Here is a 16,513-nt window from a genome sequence, read left to right as displayed (position 1 = left end):
TCCATTTAAAAAATACTAAGATGTTTCTCGAGAGGATTCGCAGGGATAATGATCGAGAGAGTGCGGAAAGTAGACGGCAGAGGAGAGATATACATAGATATACATAGCGCGAGAGAGAAGAGCCTGATGGGGAGATTTTAGTGCCGGCTGGACGTTTCAATTAAATCGTCGAAATCATCATCGAGCAACGGTGCCGGCTTCCATCGTGTTCGCCATCGTCATCGTTCCTTCTTCGGTCCTCGTTTCGCTGACGAACGTAAATTTCTCCATTCAACGGGACCGTAACTTCTCCGTGCACGCGCGCGAGCGGAGGCACCATCGGAGGGGTTCTCGTGCGGCACGCCAGAACAAGTCTATGAAATATGAGCACTTTTGATCCGGCATACCGTAATGAGAAAGGGGAATGCCGCGAGTTGCTTTTTTTTTTTTTTTTTTTCCTCCTCGTCGAGATCCCTCGGCGTTGCTGAGATCCCGATGATGCCGCGGATGCTTGGCACGGATCACAAAGCTTCTCGATCGAATAGGCATGACTGTTCCATCAACAGGTGTCGGGAACTATCTCGAATTGTATGTAAGAATAACGTTTACGTGTCGTAATAAATCATAATGCTGTCGAGTGCACATATTTGCATATGATAACAATATTTATATCCGATCAATTTCACGTAATATATTTGCACGTAATGATAATATTGCAGATCTCCGTGATAACTTGCTTTTTTTTTATACATAAGATGATATTTTATTCATTTTCGCGAATATGCCATTATTTAATCGGATGCGTGCGATGCGTTGCATCGTCGATATAAAATTCTTGTATGATACACACAGCGCGCGCGAGACGAGTATGATAAACTTGATGGAGCGGTAGCCAGAAGTTATAAGGAATATTATAAGGGGAAGATGTAGTCTACTAGAACTCGATCCGGCTCTCGATATACCAAAAGAAGCCTCATTATCAACCTGTCCCATCTTATCAGGTCGGCGCAGCATCGCCGCTAAATCATCGGGGCAAATCCTTGTCGGGGCAGCTTTAATTAGCGGGCGTTGCACGAGGGGAAAAAATATGAAGACGTAATACGTTATCCGGTTGCCTTCCTCTCCCGGGTGCCTACCGGTGGATAGAGAGGCCGGTCCAGTTGATGCCGAGAGGCGTTGCTCATAAATAATGAACACGTATTCATGAACGCCACCGGTTACTTCGTCTCCCAAGATGAACCACGACTAGATAGAGTCCTGCGCTTAACTAGTTTGTATTAACATTTGTATAACGTGAGATTGTCTCTCTACCCTTTCTGTAACATTAAATTATTTGAACGAGTTGTGAGAATGTAAGATGTATTGCGGTCAATTATTCATAATTAATTCTCAAAGACAATTTTAATGGAAAAAAGATTTAATGTTGCATTTATGTTTACTCGCGAAAAAAATAAAATTCTATTTCTCGCTAGTGTAGCTTACTAGTATTAAAGAAAAATATGCGATATTTATTGATTGCTTTTTACTCCAAAGATAAAAGATTCTTTTATTGCATTTTTAAAATATACTAGGGTGGGGCATTTATATTGAGACATCTAAATATCTAAAAAATAAAGCAAGATAGAGAGAAAGGTTTCGGACAAAAGTTATTCGATAACTAAGGGGGTCAACCGAACAACTTTTGTCCGAAACATTTCTTTCCATCTTGCTTTATTTTTTAGATATTTAGGTGTCTCAATATAAATGCCCCACCCTGTATATACATATACAAATTATAAAAAGATCAGAAACGAATTTAATAATTTTTACAATTCCCGAGAAAGTCAAACTGATGGTTTGCAAAAAAAAACCACAAGTACTTAACTCTATCCATATATTGATCGTAAGTCTTATGTTACTCGTTCCATATCGTTACGTCCAGCCGGTCGTGAAATTTTTAACCGGCCGAACGGCACTATCGCGCGCTAATTAATCCCCGCGAATGGGCTGATGGACGTTAGTCCGGTGCGCAAGGACAGGTCGTATCGATCCAGCTGAACGATTAATATATCCAGTTGCGCATGGCGCGATGCGGAGGAGGTCGACGGACCGTTTAATCGCCGATAGTTCCCCGGGAAGGAAAATAGCCGTGGTGGTAATCGCTATCTGCGGAAGCTCGACGATCGACGCCAGATAGGAGATTCCGATATAATGCACCCCGTACATCGGGATTCTGTTTCGACGAGCTGTGCGTCGTTCGCTCGAATAATCTCGCGGAGCGGATGTCTAAACGAGGAGCTCGGAGCACAGCCTCCGGGCGACGCATACATACAGAGATATACATATACATACGTATAATAAGCCGATGCAGAGAGAGAGAGAGATGCAGCTCTCTCGAGTGATATATATCGGGCGCGATATATCGTCTTTGATGGTAGCCGGACCTCGAAGCCGGGGTGAACTACTACTACTCGTTGGTTGAAGCCAGCGTCTCGCCCTTCACGAAACAATATAATGATTAAACTAACAAGCTCTCATCTCTCGGCGCACTGCTCACTACTTTGTACGTTAGTTACCCCACTGCGATATAGGAACATGTTCGAATATCTGAAGGAGACGTTTTTAGAATAATCTCGGAGATATATGTGCTCGATGATGTTATAGGATTACCGTGGATTATCGTGTAATTAGTGTTAATTTAAGTGCATGCATAAGATTCGATTAATACAAGTTGGAATAGCAAGAGGATTTTCATTAAAACAATTGAGAGATCATTAATATCGCCAAAAAAGTTTGAGTGAGAATATAATGTCAATTGCAATGAAATAAAGCGTAGACGATATATTGATAATTGATACCTCACGCTTGAAAGAATATAACACAAAATATAATTAAAATTATCACAGTTATCCCAGACATAGACAACAGTTTCGATAAGATTACTTATGACGCGAGCTCAAGGAATTAAGTAAGAATATATATATCTAAATATAAAGTCAACAATTGCACACATACATAAATCTTTTTATAAAATCAATAATTTTTATAAAATGATATACGCAATATGCCAAAAATTGTTACTTTTATATATTGTACAAATAAAAAATAAATTATTTTTCTCCATTCTTTGAAAATTCGTATTTAGAATCGCGGAAAAACATATAACGCAGCAAAATCAAACTATAAGGAAAACGGTCGTACTATCCAGGAGCCGATGCAGATATTGTTTTACGAGCAATCCTTTAAGAACTATGGCATACAAGCAAACAAAGTGTTCGCGTCTCGTTCAACCTTGACGTAGTGTTCCACCTAGACTACTATACGAGCCTCGGCCAGTCGCAGAAGCAAAGGAAGACGTAGCATTGATAGCTGGACATTGAGCGACGTGCTGGGAAGAGACGCTTCGCGGTGCAATCTACTGTCGAGTACTATCGACGATCTCGGGAATTCAACGGGTGCTCTTCCGTTCTATCTCGTAAAAGGATCCAAATATGGCATTCGTGCACAGAATATCCCGATGAACCATAATCGGTAGTCGGGGGCACGCAAGAAAGATAGTACGTTGCTCTACGTTGTTCCGATAATTACAATATGTTTGCTAAATGTTTCCACGTTGTAAATAATGGAAAGTAATAGTCCACTTAATTTTTTTCCATCTTGGCTTCAATCGCTATCACGGTTTTTTATGGGATTATTTATTTCTAATGCCAGTCACTTATTCAAATGGCTAATTTCTCCTTTCGCGAGTTTCCATTTATAATCTCTTTTGTATTTCCTATTTTATTCGGAGAACACACAATATAGTACGTCATGTTCTCTTTATTTATATTAATTTATATTCAATTATTTATATTAAATATTATTTTATTTATATTAAATATTATTTTATTTATATTAAATTATTTACATCTCATGTTCTCGCGATAAGCAATTTATTTATTGCGTATACAAATTTTTATTTTAAATCTTTACGCATCGTTTTTTGTTCTCTGCATCTGACAGTTGTCACCGAGCTGCGTATCTCGAATAAGAATCGCTGAAGTTTATTCGGATGCTTTCCCTCTTCATACTCGTCTCGTCGTCGACGTTCTACGAGAAAATCATCTCGAATGTTTCCCGAACGGAATTACCATGCCGACACTGATGGTCGCGACAGGTTACACCGACAGTCGGCTCTCCTCTCGAGGATTCCGGTGATTCTTACTCCTGGTGTTCTATCGCGACCCACTACTACCACCACCACCACCACCACCACCACCGCTATCATCACCACCACTACCGGCGCCGTCGTCGCCAGCATCACCACCTTCGTTCATCCACCACCATCTACTCCGACTACCACCTCCTTTGCAGGCAGCGCGGGGCACTCGCCATGTGACTGATTCCCCTTCTCTGCAGGTTGACGAGCTGTGGGCCTGCCTACCTGCCGCCCGTTGCCCCGCTCCCATTACGGCGCGGACTCTCGTGGCAGGTGCACCAACCTAAGTGCCACTCCGCTTACTTGTGTGTCGTGCCTACTAAGGCAGAGCAGTGTGGTGGTCAGGTGGTCAGGTTCTTTCCTCTCTCTTTCCCTCTTTCTCCTTTTCTCTCTCTCTCTTCGAGGAGAGCCTCGCGGACTATCTCTTCCACCGTCTTTTTTCCCTCTATCCATCCCCCTACCTGTTTCCGTCTCTCTCTTCTTCTCTCTCCCTCTACTGTTTCTCTTTTTCTCTCTCTTTCTGTCTTTCTATCCGTCTATCCTCTTCGACATCACCTCACGCAGCAGTGCTGTGTAGTGTCGTGTCATCCCGCGGTACGTCAACGATCCTCTCGGACTGGAGGCAAGGATCGACCGGGTCGGAGGTACACACATCTGCGATTACCGGAGCCGGTCGATCGCTGGTGTACTTGTAGAGTGAAGAAAGTGATCCCGCGGTGACCGCAGAGGTGAAGGAAGTGATAGCTGCTCGATGGAACGCGCGATCTCTTGACACGAGTAGACGAAAGTGATTCATTGAGATATTTGGAGATTCGAGAGAATTTCTAAAATCTCATTTTAGAGAAGTGAATCTATTTTACATGTGCAAACAAGATCTTACATTGGCAAAACTTATCGTGATGATAAAAGACGAATGCAGTTGGTGATTAAAACTGTTTGTTTTAAGAATGAATTATTAGATTGAACATCTAAGTGTGAATGTATCGACAGAATTTTTAGCGTCTGCTAAATGAATAGCCTGATAACGGTGTTCTGAGTGAAAAGAGAGTAATCCGGTGATGCAATTCGAAATTTGATCGCGATCCGCAGGATCCTGAAAACAGCTATTATTCGAGGAGCAGCAAAGTGGAAGGCGCTGAGGAAAGGAACATTCGGTAAAGGTGTCAAACGTCGATGGCACCTCGTTGACATTTCCGTGACATTTAATACGCGATTCGAGTCACAAGTGCCAGACGCCTTTTCGTGTAACACGCGTGTCCCTCTGCTGTTACGACGAAACAGTTTGCGAAAAGTGTCTTATCGTCGTGCAACGACGTGACGAGCAAAGAGGCGACAGAGAGGAAGTGAGACGAGGGCGAAACGAGTCGATGACGCGTCCTCCGTGCTTTATCAGCGATACAACCAGAGCGTGGTGACAGCGAAAAGTCATCTAAAAACTTATCCGTCTCTCGGAATCCTTCACTTGCACGTGCGCGGTCTCGATAATAGGAATCGGACAACCTGTGTTTCCGAATAAGCCTGCTTTGAATCTATTCGAGTGATATCAGAACAAGATCCACGACGAATTCTAAAATAGAGAAAGAGAAAGAGAGAACTCTTTACAACAGGTGATTTCAACAGATCGCCAAACGCGGTTCTCCTGCGATTTACGACAGGCAGAACCGAAGATTCTTCGCTCGGTTGGAGGTTGACACTGATAGCCAAACTGGACATTCTTACCGCCACGTCGGGAAGAACGGAGTGGAGATGTCCGCGGGTCGCTGAGAGAATGAGGGAGTTGGACACCGAGAGCCCTGTCGTCTGGCCGGCCTGGTGTTACACTGGTGAGTTGAGCGATCGATCAATGATGTGAAAATTAAATAAATTAACATTGCCAACCGTCGTATTGTATAATAATTGCACAATTATTTCCGTTTTCCATTGTGATTGTTCCATCTGTCAAACTTTCAATATGTCAACGTTCGTATTGGTTATTGTTAAACATTTTAAAAGTATTTTTAACACAGTTGAGAGAGAACTTCAAACGCGCTCTGACGCAATGAATGAAATTCGAGCGAGCGCGCTATGTTTTGCGCAAACATATCCGTCGTTGATCAGTCTATCGATTGCGCGGATAGGTAGTCGGCGAAATCATAACAAGTCATAATGTAAAGGACGCAAATTGCCATCGCGACGTGCGGAAAGTTATGAAACACGCGGTCGAGTAGGCGTCACGCTGCGACTTTGGAATTCGTACTCTATTACTGTATCGACAGGTCGAATGACGGACAAAAAGCAAACATGAGCCTAGATAAGAAAGCGCGAGTGTCACGAGAGTGAATTATATAATACGAGGGCAATTACTGTTCTCGATAATCTAATCACGACTTTATAATGATGGAACAATTAGTTTAATCTCCGCAGCTATAAATGAATTCTCAACTATTGCCTTTTTCCCCCCTTACATATATCTAATTTATATTTGCTGATAAAACTGTATTTATCTTTTATCATGTTAATCGTATTTTTGCGATTAAAATTATATCTTTAATCTTTAAAAAATGAATATAAAGAGTAAAATGCAATATCAATGCGATGAATGTGTGAATTCTTGGAAACTCGATTAAAAAAATGTGACAATAAAAAATTCCGTTCGAGTGCCTTGTTTTTATCGTGGCGAGTTTAAATCCTCGGAAATTGTTCACCGTGCGATATCTTTTTAATGTGTCAATAAATTCATGCTTTGAACGCTACTTTGAATGCAACTCTGTTAGCGTCGAGTCGCGCTTTCAATTTCAATGCTATATAAAAAATTTGAGTATTTTAGTTTTAAAGACCAATAGAATTTCGAAAAGCGTTTCATTAATTTTTATCAATTTTTTTAAACATTATATATATATATATATATATATATATATATGTGTGTGTGTGTGTGTGTGTGTGTGTGTGTGTGTGTGTGTGTGTGTGTGTGTGTGTGTGTGTATTTATATCGCTGATTCTTTTCAAGAACTTTCTTGCAACTACATTATCATATTTAACTGTAACTGTCCTTTTTATATAAATTCCGGAATTTTATCTTAGATCGCAAATAACAGCATCATCTATCTCACTAATATTTGATTCTTAATAAATTCCTTGGGAATTATAATTTAACGAAAAAAAGAACATGCGATAGGATGTCATAGGTTTCCTATGAAATAGTTTTTATCGCTTCTTATCGCCAGACTTCTTAATTCCCAGGTTTACGTTTTACCTACCTATCTGCTGAATCGCTCCACGCTCCATGTTTTTCGACGTTGTTTTGCCACTCGGAGAATTCGTCCGGTTAACAGGGAGACGAGAGACGAGAACGAATCGCGGAGGGTGTAATTATGGTGCTCGATCTTGACAATTAGGAACCTTTAGGAGCTGTCGGTAGCGAAATAGAGGTCCATTTAGCTCCCGCAACTTCCAGCAGCTTTATCTCGTCAAGTCGCCTCGCGTTATTCGTCGGCGTCTTTTAATTAAGAGAGAACTCGCGGATCTTTTTTCTATTCGGACTGAAAATGTCGCTGTCAATTGTCAAGCGATGAATTTTTCAACTTCAATCCGACTCCGCGTGCACTTAATATTCTAATTTGCTACCATTGTTTACCACTCGGCATAGCCAAACAAAAAATATCGAGCGCTAAAAATTAACTCCCGTAATGCTGACACCGTTCATGAAAAAGCACGCGATCCGTCTCGAATCGTTAAAACGTTATTTTGCCAGTCAGGATATTAATAAAACTTTTTTAGCGCCGTGCGCATTATATCGCGGCGCGATTGCACGCGGTTGCGATGTGCGTTCGTTAGCCGGTTGTTCGGCTCTCCGATTCGGAGTAGCGTAGCAAAACCGGCGTGATTTGGTGACAGAAACGATCCCGCGGAACGGATTCGTTACGGTATAAGTCGAGGTAATGGCGAGAGATGTTCCGCGGACGCGCAACGGCCGCGACCGCTAATGCGATTACCGGCTCTTTCCTAGTCACTAGGAAACAGACATTGTTTCGCGTCGCCGAAACGAATCATCTAGGGTCGCCGCAGAAATCCATTTTCGGAATCTACGATTAGCCCGAGACCTATAATTATTCTTTCGATAAAATATTCTTTATCGTCTCCTTTTCCTTATTTCATTAAATTAACATCTCCCCGAAAAATGGAAAAAAATTTAAATATTTTTGCTTAGAATGTTTGATAATAATCGACGATCTATTTATTTGAATAAATTATTTTTTTTTTTAATAATTCCTAATTTTACAACCTTTTAATCCATTTAATTATTCTTTTACATAACTCGCACGGTTAAAATTAAAATTGTTTTTGCATTTTTATTATTAAAAAGAAATAATGCGTATTTCGTGTAGATCTCTACGCTATCAATAATTTGACTGATAAGACGATAATTGTTTAATCAAGCGGACGAACGACGAAGTCGCGAACAATTGCATAAATATTATCCTCGGTCTCTTAACTCATTACATTTGAATTTTCTCAACGGCTGTTTCTGACTTGCGGCTCGCGCGCAAGCGTTCGCTTAGTTTGTTAAAACCGCGACGCGTAGAAGCCGCAAGGGGAAAGTTATAAATTATGACAATTATTGATGCCAACCACTCTCGCGCGACTTGTCCAGTTATAACGATATTATCATCATTAAGTTAAGTAATCGCGGTCTTGTTATCGCTGCTTATATTTTGATTATCTTAAACTAACAATCACCATCGCATTATCTTCCAACCAGTATAATTATAATGCTTCCTACGTGTGCGAACGTGATATATCATTCGCGTGACAATTTTTGAGATAAAGTTTGTACCCTTTAAGAATAAACCCTTTGAAAAGCGTGACCGATCAGATGGAACATAATGTTTCTGGAATCTGGAACGCTTGGTACGCACGCTGTCGCGGTGGCCTCGTCACTTTCGTCACTTATCCTCGGCCAGGTTTCCAGGAATCACGGCTCTTGCCGACCATCTCCGGTTACCTTGTCGAAAGCGCCATGTAGGATTTCCCCGTCGAACGGTCGAAGAGGGATCACGCGCTCTCGCACGGCTTCAGCCTCGACCTTCGCCTTCCGTAGCGGAATACGACTTACCGCTCCTCCGGTAGTCCCTTCGGCACGTCGCGTCGTAGTCGTACGGATTGCCATTGACGGAGTTAAATATTGGCTATCGCTCAAAATACAAACGCGATTACGCTTGCGCCGGTGACTGCCAACGTCGTTGTCATGCTGGTCGGTTGACTTATTTATGGACCACAAAGCATCGGTTTCTGCCTCCGACTCTTGTTCCCTTTGCTGACTCGCCGTCGAAAGACGCGCTCTTGGTACATCTTAAGCGTAGTCATCGGCTCGTTCCATTTTCATTGTTTCCAACAGTTAATAAAACCTGACTTTTTAATAGAAATAAGCAGCTCCGTTCTTATTTATGTTGTAACGCGTCGCATATTTAATTTCAATATGATGTACTGGATGTCAGGAAAAATAAATAATAACCTTAGTGTAAATGCTATACAATAATCCAAATTTTGTGCCTGCTCTAGACAAAAAAGATGGAATTTTTATTTTTATTTCTACCACGTGATTATCCATTATCTATTATCGTATTTTTTCAAAATTGCGTAGATTATGAACACATTCGTTAAACTATAGAAATATCCAAATTGAAATAACTGCTCTCTCTGGCATTATTGAAAGAATCGATTATATCAATAGCGCTATATCATGGCACTGAAATGAGATCAAATAACAGATGTTTTCCACCTCCGTTCAAATCAACGCGTCTCCCAGATTATGACGAGAAAGCCAGCCAGAAAGACCACTGAGAAAACAGCAGCAAAGTTCGGCCCCTGCTGTTCGAGAGACTAATAGACACGCCATTATGACGGAAGCGGGAACCGCCTTAAAATTGCACCGACAGGGTTTCCAATCGCGTTTCCACGAGACAAAGGGCATCAGTCGTGGAAGAGGATATGCCAGGGTGGAACGAGGAAATGGCAGAAGGGAGAGATGGGGAAGGAAGGAAGGTGAAACAAGGAGAAAGGTAGAAAAAGGGCGAGAGAGAGAGAGAGAGAGAGACGAGGAGAAACGTGAAAAAGTGGCAGGTCGCGTCGAGGCTCGCTCAAGGTGGGAACAAAAGCCACCTTTTCTTCTTGCTCGTCTTCTTCCATTGCTTTTCTTCCATCGTCTCGTTCGTGAAGAGAGAAGCGTTCGGTCCGGGATTCACCATTGTGACTTCTTGCACGTATGAAAAACCACAAACCGCTGACGTTATTTCGCGGCCGCGAACACGAAGGGCCTTTCTCTCCCCTTTTCCCCCCTTTAGCCGCGAAGCCCGAGTCGCGTAGGTAATACGCGGGAACCTCCTGCTCCCTTGTTACCCTGATTTCCCCCTCGACCCGCTCTGTGCTTTGATTCGATCTCTTTTTTTTCGACAGCACCGCAGAATCGCGCGTCGGAATGATGCTCTCGTTTCATCGATCATCTCGGTCGGATCTGTGAGATTATTATGGCGTCGCTTATCGATAGATGCGGGTGAGGTATCGATTTGATAAATAGCAAACAGCAATCGTCGTGAAATCAAAGTTGAAAAAAATGGATTGATACTTATAATCAAACGCGCAACTATCAATAATTATATTAACGTAGCATCCATAATCTCTTTGATAAATATTGATATTGAGATAATCAATCGTCTATTACGGACCGATGCTTTATCGATTCAGACTTATCGAAATAAAATATGGATTCTACTGGAAATTAATTAACGAAGACCGAGCTATTTTAATAAAACAAATTTCAATTAATCTTATATTCATACATAATCGGTAAATATTTTAAGACGGAATTCAAACCCATCTGTTGCGATCTACTTCATCTCGATTGATTGATTTTCGCATCGCGTTCTCAAAAATAAATGAACTCCTTTTTCCCTCCTCCGTAGCGATACGCGCGCGCGCGCGCCGACAAGTCCCCTGTCGTATCCAACAGGTGACAGGGGAAGTCCTTAATCGCGTCATGACGTTTTCATATCGGAAATCGCGCGAGTCACGTCGCTTAATTGCCCGTGCGAATTATTGAATGCCGGAGCACCGGCCGATTGCGCGCATGGCACGCGTTTATCTTTCGGGAAACACTTCGGCGTACTCGTGAATCGAAAGAGAGAAGAGAGCCGAGTCTATCTGACATTATTATTAACGCGCCAGAGAACGAGTGGCGGGTTTACTGTCGATAACGAGCCATCGAGGAGAAGACGAGTTCTCCATTCGGAACGGTTGGACGCCGTTCGAAAAATCTTAACCGACAAATGACAGATGGTCACGGCTCTCTACGATGGAGAGGATAGGAATCTATCGCGAGGAAAGGGACTCGTAAGATGTGAGAGGTGCCCGAAGCACAATAAACAATCCGCGGGCATTATTCGTTTCTCTCTCTCTCTCTCTCTCTCTCTCTCTCTCTCTCTCTCTCTCTCTCTCTCTCTTTCTGGCTGTAAAAATATATATAGGTCGATGCTATATAACGTCAGGACGAGATGACGACTCAGGAAGTCTAGCTCTTTCTATTAAATGTTACGTTTATTTATTTTTTATCAATATGTTGTTTATTTGCATACGCTTTCATAATGCAGGCGTGCGTCAGTTATAATAATGCTGCATTAGATATGGAAATAGCATTTTCACTTTACAGTGTACATTTATCGATGTTTTTCGATAGCAATTTTTAGCATCCGTATGATAGAAGTTTATAATATATAACGTACGAACAAAAAAAAAAAAAAAAAATTAAAATTTACAAGCCATTTCTTTCTCACTCTATTTGCATAAGAATTTTGCGATAAGTGAGTTAAAAATAGCGAACGTTATTGGGAGGGAATTATTTAAATAAGTAATACAGAATAATTATCGAGATAATGATGATTAGCAACAAGAATTTGTAAATTAATATTAAATACGTAGTTGCTTCAAGCGATTCAGAAATATCTGTTTCGATAATTCCTTATCTTCTATTCTTCTGGTATCATTTGCTCAAATGATCTGTGAAAACAGTTTACAGGTGTCCCGAGAACGATATCCGAAAAGGAGGTATGTGCGAAGTTATAGTTTATGCCGGATCATTTTGGTTGTTGTAAAATTCCGATTATCATTAACAATAAGATAGAGAGTTATCACGCGAGTTTTTGTCTTGACCGATAAAACATTCGTGCAAAAGTCCTTATAATATCCAATTTAATAAAAATAAATCTCTCTATTTTTTATCGAATTGATATCGAATATTATTATTAAATCATCATAAAACGATTCAAACGTACTGATCGGTATAAAAAAGAACATTTTGAAACAGTGAATTATTATCCCCTCCAAAAAAAATATATATATATATAATGTTTGCAATTATTAATCCCATTTAATTTATCGCAATTTATCCCATTTAATTTATCAAATGTCAAGGCAAAATGTATAATATAAGAAAAGTTTTCTGTCATTCAAAGACTATCACCCAAATGATTGTTTGTGAAAATAATTGTTGACAAAAATTTGTGATAATAAGAGCAATGGAATTCATAAATAAATGTGTTTATAAACTAATACTAGACTCAATTATTTTATTTCTTTTGTATCAAAATCAAAATTTTACTCTTTAATAATTAGAATATAAATATGAATTTAAAAAATATAGCTTAATTTATCATATTATAAATCTTCAGATTTAAAAAGATTATTTTTACATATTAGTTAGGAAAAACAGATTAACTATTAAGTAAAGTATTTGTGTTTTCATTATAAAATTAACTCTGATTTTGTCCTCTCTCTTCAATTAGATTCTAATCTTACTTTAATGTTTTATATTTTGATAAATATATAAATACACAGATTTATACAATTTTTTATGACGACGAATTTGATCCGTTTATAACGAATCACGTGGGAAATACGGTTTAATCAAAGATCTTGTTCGTGTATGCTGTATCGAAAGATACGATTGATGATTCTCATGGTTTTGAGCATATTTGTTAGACATTGCGTTGGCACGTCTGCCTACCAACTACGAAGCTGCTGACATGGTATCGTTGGCAGCGTGTCGGTATGATGACCCAGACGAGACGTCGATGGAATATAAAGTGTCGTCCTTCTTTGCGAGTGCAACCAGATAATCTATCGCAGATTATAATTCGCTACGCGTCGAGCACGTTTTTAAGTTCATTCACGTCGAGTTTAATCGGAATGTGTGTGTGTGTGTGTGTGTGTGTGTGTTTGTGACTGTGGCTTCGCGAATTATTAATTTCGGATTTTCTTATTTACGATATTTTTATTTTGATATTTTTGCTTATTACTTTTGTGTATTGTGTATTGTGGAATGGCCACTTTTTGATGAGACATCCTATATATATATTATTTCGCGTATTTTATTTCTTGAACCTGAAAACTTTTCAACTTGATTCCGTCAAGTATAAAATGAATTATAAAAACAGCTGTAAAATCGATAAAACTTAAACCATCATCGTTAAAACATGAATTATTTTTCCCTTATCATTATCTCGTCGCAATGAAATAATCCGCATAATTAACCATATATTATTAACTTATGTCTGATTAAAATCCATGTTGGATCGAAGAAGTCGTTCAGCCGACCGACTTGGCTAAGATGCAATCGGACGGATGCAGAAGAGCCATAAGCGGTGAATGCAATGCGAGACACGGAGAAACAGAGAAGAAAGAGAGAAGTAAACAGAAATATTAGAAGAAATGGGAGGGGGCAACTGTACGAAAAAAAAGGAGAAAAGAAGGATACGAGGACACTTGAGACTCGTTACGTCTCGAAGACATCGCGGAGGAATCGTATCGGTACCTTGGTACGATCTCCAATGAGAAACCGGAAAATGATAGAAAAAGCCTGCGCTCCTCTCGTCGGCGCCACCTTACGCTCGGCGGTTTCTTAATTTAGAGACGCCGTTCCGTGAAAATATTCTATCCCACATCCGCGGAACACTCCCCGCTTCCCTTTTGCCACTCTGTTCTCCCGATGCTCCCCTCGTTATTGCGCCGTCGACTATAGAAACGCCGTAAACACGTCGCGGCCGCCGGAGACGGGATAAAACGTCGGTTTTATGCGAAGGCGTTACCGGACGAGGTAGATTCTCCTCCGTGATAGAGACATGTTTTCAGGTATTACCAGACCGTGGACAGGTACGGGCTCTTAGAGCGGCGTTACGAGCACCTTGGAACGCAAGCTCGCTCTTAATCGGGAGACATCGGGCTCTCTCCGTGTCGCCCGAAGCTTCTTTCCGGAGGACGGTGTGTCCTCATTTCGACCAACTTATTTTCGTACTCGCGTGATAAAAGTTGTTCGCGCGCGCTAATATAACGAAAATGATATCGCCGGTTTTAATGTCGACAGTAGTGATGGAGAATATGTGGTTGCACATATAATGCGTATAATTTTATATAGAGAAAAATTAAAATTGAAAGGAAAAATCTTAAAAAGATACATATCTTGCAGCGTATTTATGTACGTGTGTGTGTGTGTAATATTTTTGAGCAATGAGAAAGAAAGAGAAGAAAAGATTTTTTAAAGTTTTAAAAATTTTGCAAAATTTTTATCCGTGTGCTTAAAGAAGAAGGAACGAATTAATATCATCGAGATATTTTTTATATCTTTTAGAACTTTTGTTATATTAATGCAAATGATAAGCCAGAGAAATAAAGGATATAATTTATATTAATAAAATATTACTTAATACTTGCATATATCATACAATATTACATTATAATCAAATAATGTAATGAACTTGGATAACGAGTTTGGCTTCAAACATTTAAACTACAGCTACTATATATATATAGTTTTTCATATTTTTATTTACGTATCTATACTTTCCTGTTTTTCCATCCTGATATAATGTTACACAATTTTCCGTTTTCAATAAATAAATTCAATCTCAGAACGATTCACTTTTGTAAGTTTACGTAAAATGGGTTTTGGACAAGTTTTACATTTTTTTAAAGAATTGAATTGTCTCCTTTCCAGTCTATCGATATAATTGTTTTCAAGAGGAACAAACGTGCACTGCTATTTTTACAGCACTCGCACTGCAATAATATAAATTTTATTTCTAAAACATCGAAGAGAGAATTGTTTTCTTCCAAGTCCAAGGTTCCGGAAATCGACGAAATTATGTCGTTAATAAATAAGACGATAAATGCACAAAAGATATCATAAATAGTTTCTCTTCAAATAAAAATAACGTAATTTTATGGCAAACGATGCTATTCGTAAAAGCGCACGCCTGCTCTAATATCTCTACCTTTTCGTACGATTCGGTAAGCGTCAACGTAACGTCAACTTTTTAATTTCTCTTGTTTTATCGTTTTTCCTTTCTTTTTTTTGCTGTAAAATATGTGATATTTTTTTATATGAAATATACGATATTTATACGTTTCAAATATTTTTTATCTTGATTATATTTTAGAAGATAAAAATCTCAAATCGTTTATTCTTGCAGTACAAGATTTGGATAAAGTTCCAAAGAAATTTTGGTTGTTTTTTCCATAACATTTTCAGGTATTTCATGATTCAGGCCTCTATTTTTCTTTAGCTTTTAAAGTTATTCTTTTTCGATTTGAATGAACCACGGGCCGCAGGTTAGTCGTTTGTAAAGTCGATGCGTAACCCGACTTGACTATACAGACATGTCCCGCGGGTCGTAGCCTGCTGTTTTTATCTGGCCATATTTTAGAATGATTCCACGCTTAATGTTCCCGCATCAACTTGCCTCGCATCTACGAGGCGATACCGTGGCCACGGTGACAACTTAACCCGGAGGTTGTCCACGTATGGTGCCATGGTTGTAGCTTTACGACCGTGTCGAACCGTCAACTTTGCGGGGATGCCTTTCCGTAGCATGCGATGTGCGTGTAACTCCAGAAAATCGTTTCAACGCAATAATGTGATAACAACTTTCACCATCGTAGTAAAATAATCGGCATAATATATATATATATATATATATATATATATATATATATATATATATGTATACAATGTATTTATTTATTCATTTTTATCATAAGAGATTGGTATAAAATAATATTTATTGTTGTCAAAATTGATTATATAAAATTAAATTATTGTCGATATATATATATATATACTCGAATAATTTAATTTTGTATAATCAATTTCGATAACAATAAATATTTTATGAATCTCTCGCCTCTGTTTTTATGATATCAATCGGTTTCCCTCATAGCAGAAAGACGATCCGTGAGAAATAATTTGTGCCATAATCTTTGAATTTATGTGCGCGATGGATTTTCTCAATCAACCTGCAAAATTTTATTCGAGACAAGTCATGATACAACGAC

At 39.4% G+C, this 16,513-nt stretch overlaps 1 protein-coding gene across 8 annotated transcripts in view; it reads left to right on the top strand.

Annotated features, from left to right (window-relative positions):
• Window positions 1-16,513, top strand: part of LOC138942823 (nascent polypeptide-associated complex subunit alpha, muscle-specific form) — a 223,249-nt gene that overhangs the window by 85,507 nt on the left and 121,229 nt on the right. For 2 of the 8 annotated variants that reach the window (XM_070313293.1, XM_070313292.1), the window contains 2 exons: window positions 3,104-3,515; window positions 3,961-5,979. The exons of the other annotated variants lie outside the window; for them this stretch is intronic. In XM_070313293.1, the coding sequence (XP_070169394.1) occupies window positions 5,925-5,979 (55 nt within the window). In that variant the 5' untranslated portion in view covers window positions 3,104-3,515; window positions 3,961-5,924. The remainder of the gene's footprint in view (window positions 1-3,103; window positions 3,516-3,960; window positions 5,980-16,513) is intronic. 8 annotated transcript variants of the gene reach the window in all.

This window comes from Polyergus mexicanus, unplaced genomic scaffold, assembly GCF_030449975.1.
Source record: "Polyergus mexicanus isolate NDT 795.1 unplaced genomic scaffold, iyPolMexi1.0 SCAF_24, whole genome shotgun sequence".
Taxonomy (NCBI): domain Eukaryota; kingdom Metazoa; phylum Arthropoda; class Insecta; order Hymenoptera; family Formicidae; genus Polyergus; species Polyergus mexicanus.
Note: the sequence above shows the minus strand (reverse complement) of the source record. Positions and strands in the feature narration are given on the sequence as shown.